The 2,134-nt window shown below is 38.7% G+C and overlaps 1 protein-coding gene across 1 annotated transcript in view; it reads right to left on the reverse strand.

The window, feature by feature from the left end:
- Positions 1–974: 974 nt before the first annotated feature.
- LOC106530704 (CMRF35-like molecule 7) overlaps positions 975–2,134 on the reverse strand; it is a 3,047-nt gene continuing 1,887 nt past the window's right edge. Inside the window, exon 2 of the mRNA XM_014026381.1 lies at positions 975–1,314. Within this exon, the coding sequence (XP_013881835.1) occupies positions 1,007–1,314 (308 nt within the window). The 3' untranslated portion in view covers positions 975–1,006. The remainder of the gene's footprint in view (positions 1,315–2,134) is intronic.

Below are 2,134 nucleotides of genomic sequence, written 5' to 3' on the forward strand. Positions count from 1 at the left end.
ACACACTCCATCAGGCCCAGGAGGAACAGATGCCAGGAAAAAACAAGGACGGCTCTGTGAATGATGATTACGGTCACCTTCGTCATAAATCACCATCCATGAGAAGATAACTTGGATGAGGATGGCAGCACAGCAGGCTGACAGATCCCTGCACCATCCCCAGAGTTCCCTCTTCTGCTCAACCTCCTCCTGCCTTTCTGCCCCCTGCTGCCTTTGCACTTTCTTGCTAAACCAGCAATTAATCCATGCTGCAATGACCTAAACATTTCACTGTAAGTTGCAAAAATCAGGCTGAACATCCTGAAAGTTAAAGAAGGATCAGACTAAAGTTATCAGAGGTTAAACAAAAAAGGAATGAGAGTAAGATACAGGGTTGGCCTGAGGTTGTAAGAGRCTCAGTAGAAATACATTTTAGGACAGGTTTCAATTAATCCCATTGGTCACACACAGCAACACCTGTTTATTTTATCCATGTTTGTGTATTTATCGGTTAAGTACAATGAGTTCCCTAAACTGACTGAATGAAGAATGTTTCCTTTGACATCACATCAGTCACTTATATTATCTTACAACTGAATACTTAGAATGAACAGCTTATATTAAACTTTTTTTACCTTTACTTTCCATAATCCTTCTGTAGCTTTGCTGAGTTCAGAAACAAACAGTATAAAATATCTGAACACAAGTTAAAAATGATCAGACTGTATACTTTGCGCCTCTGTGACTGTATGATAAGGAGCCTGCTCACACAGAGGAAAAAACCTTTACAAAATTCATGTAGAATATACACTGCCTGGCCAAATATACTATATATATATNAAAAAAAAGAAAACGATTAATCGATTATTAAATTAGTCATCGATTATTTTAATAATCGATTAGTCGTTGACTAATCGTGGCAGCCCTAGTGTATTCATATATCATCAAATCATTGAAAAACTAGAATGTTTTTTTCTCTGTCAAGTGGGGGAGAATTAATGTATGCTGGTAATATTCGGCGATGAATTCACTCACTCTGTTTTACTGTAAGAATGACTTTAACAAATGTGTCAGCACCAACTCTTTCTATTCCACACCAGTAGGTTCCAGAGTCTTCCAGTTTCAGATCTGAGATGGTCACATAAAAAGTGTTTCCTTCATCCTTTATACTGTATTTCCCACTTGAGTCCGGCTTCCTGCTGGTTATTAGGACGTCTCTATCAGAACATGCTCCACTGCAGAAATATTTGACGTTGGTGTCAGCGTAGGAATGAACACATTTTATCGTGACCTTTTGTCCCACGTCTCCTGTTAGGGCCTCAGTCTCCCACAACCCTAAACACACACAGACAGCAGCAACAACACCTTATGTTTTACTTTTCACAAACTCAAATGTCAAAACATAAACATGTCTTATTCTACAAAACTGTAATTTAGGATTATTATCTTCAGGGATTTATTATACAAAAGTACATTTTAACAATCAAAAGAAACACAAAACGTATTTCTTTGTTGGAATAATGGAATAAATAAGGCGACAAATCTCATTTTGTTGGAAAACCAGTTTATTTCCTTTTCAATTAGGGATGCAATAATTRCTGTTATGGCCGATAACCAGTATTTACCGATATTACACAAACACACAAATTACATTATACATATACTCACAAACACACTTGGGTCTTATTTTGATACTGTAAATTAACAATCAGACCTCTGACATGGCTCTACTTCAGTTATTCCTGGCTGCAGCATCAATATCACTATCATGATCAAACAGATGCTGCTCAACCAAACATCTCCCCTCCCAGAACAGAAACCCAAAATGAAAAAGTGGGAAATAAATATCTGATTTAATCCAGTTTTACATATCGAAACTACACTCACCGGCCACTTTATTAGGTACACCACGCCAGTAACGGGTTGGACCCCCTTTTGCTTTCAGAACTGCCTCAATTCTTCGTGGCATAGATTCAACAAGGTGCTGGAAGCATTCCTCAGAGATTTTGGTCCATATTGACATGATGGCATCACACAGTTGCCGCAGATTTGTCGGCTGCACCTCCATGATGTGTGTTCATAAAGGGATGGACATGGTCAGCAACAATACTCAGGTAGGCTGTGGCGTTGCAACGATGCTCAGTTGGTACCAAGG

This window comes from Austrofundulus limnaeus, unplaced genomic scaffold (genome assembly GCF_001266775.1).
Source record: "Austrofundulus limnaeus strain Quisiro unplaced genomic scaffold, Austrofundulus_limnaeus-1.0 Scaffold549, whole genome shotgun sequence".
Taxonomy (NCBI): Eukaryota; Metazoa; Chordata; class Actinopteri; order Cyprinodontiformes; family Rivulidae; genus Austrofundulus; species Austrofundulus limnaeus.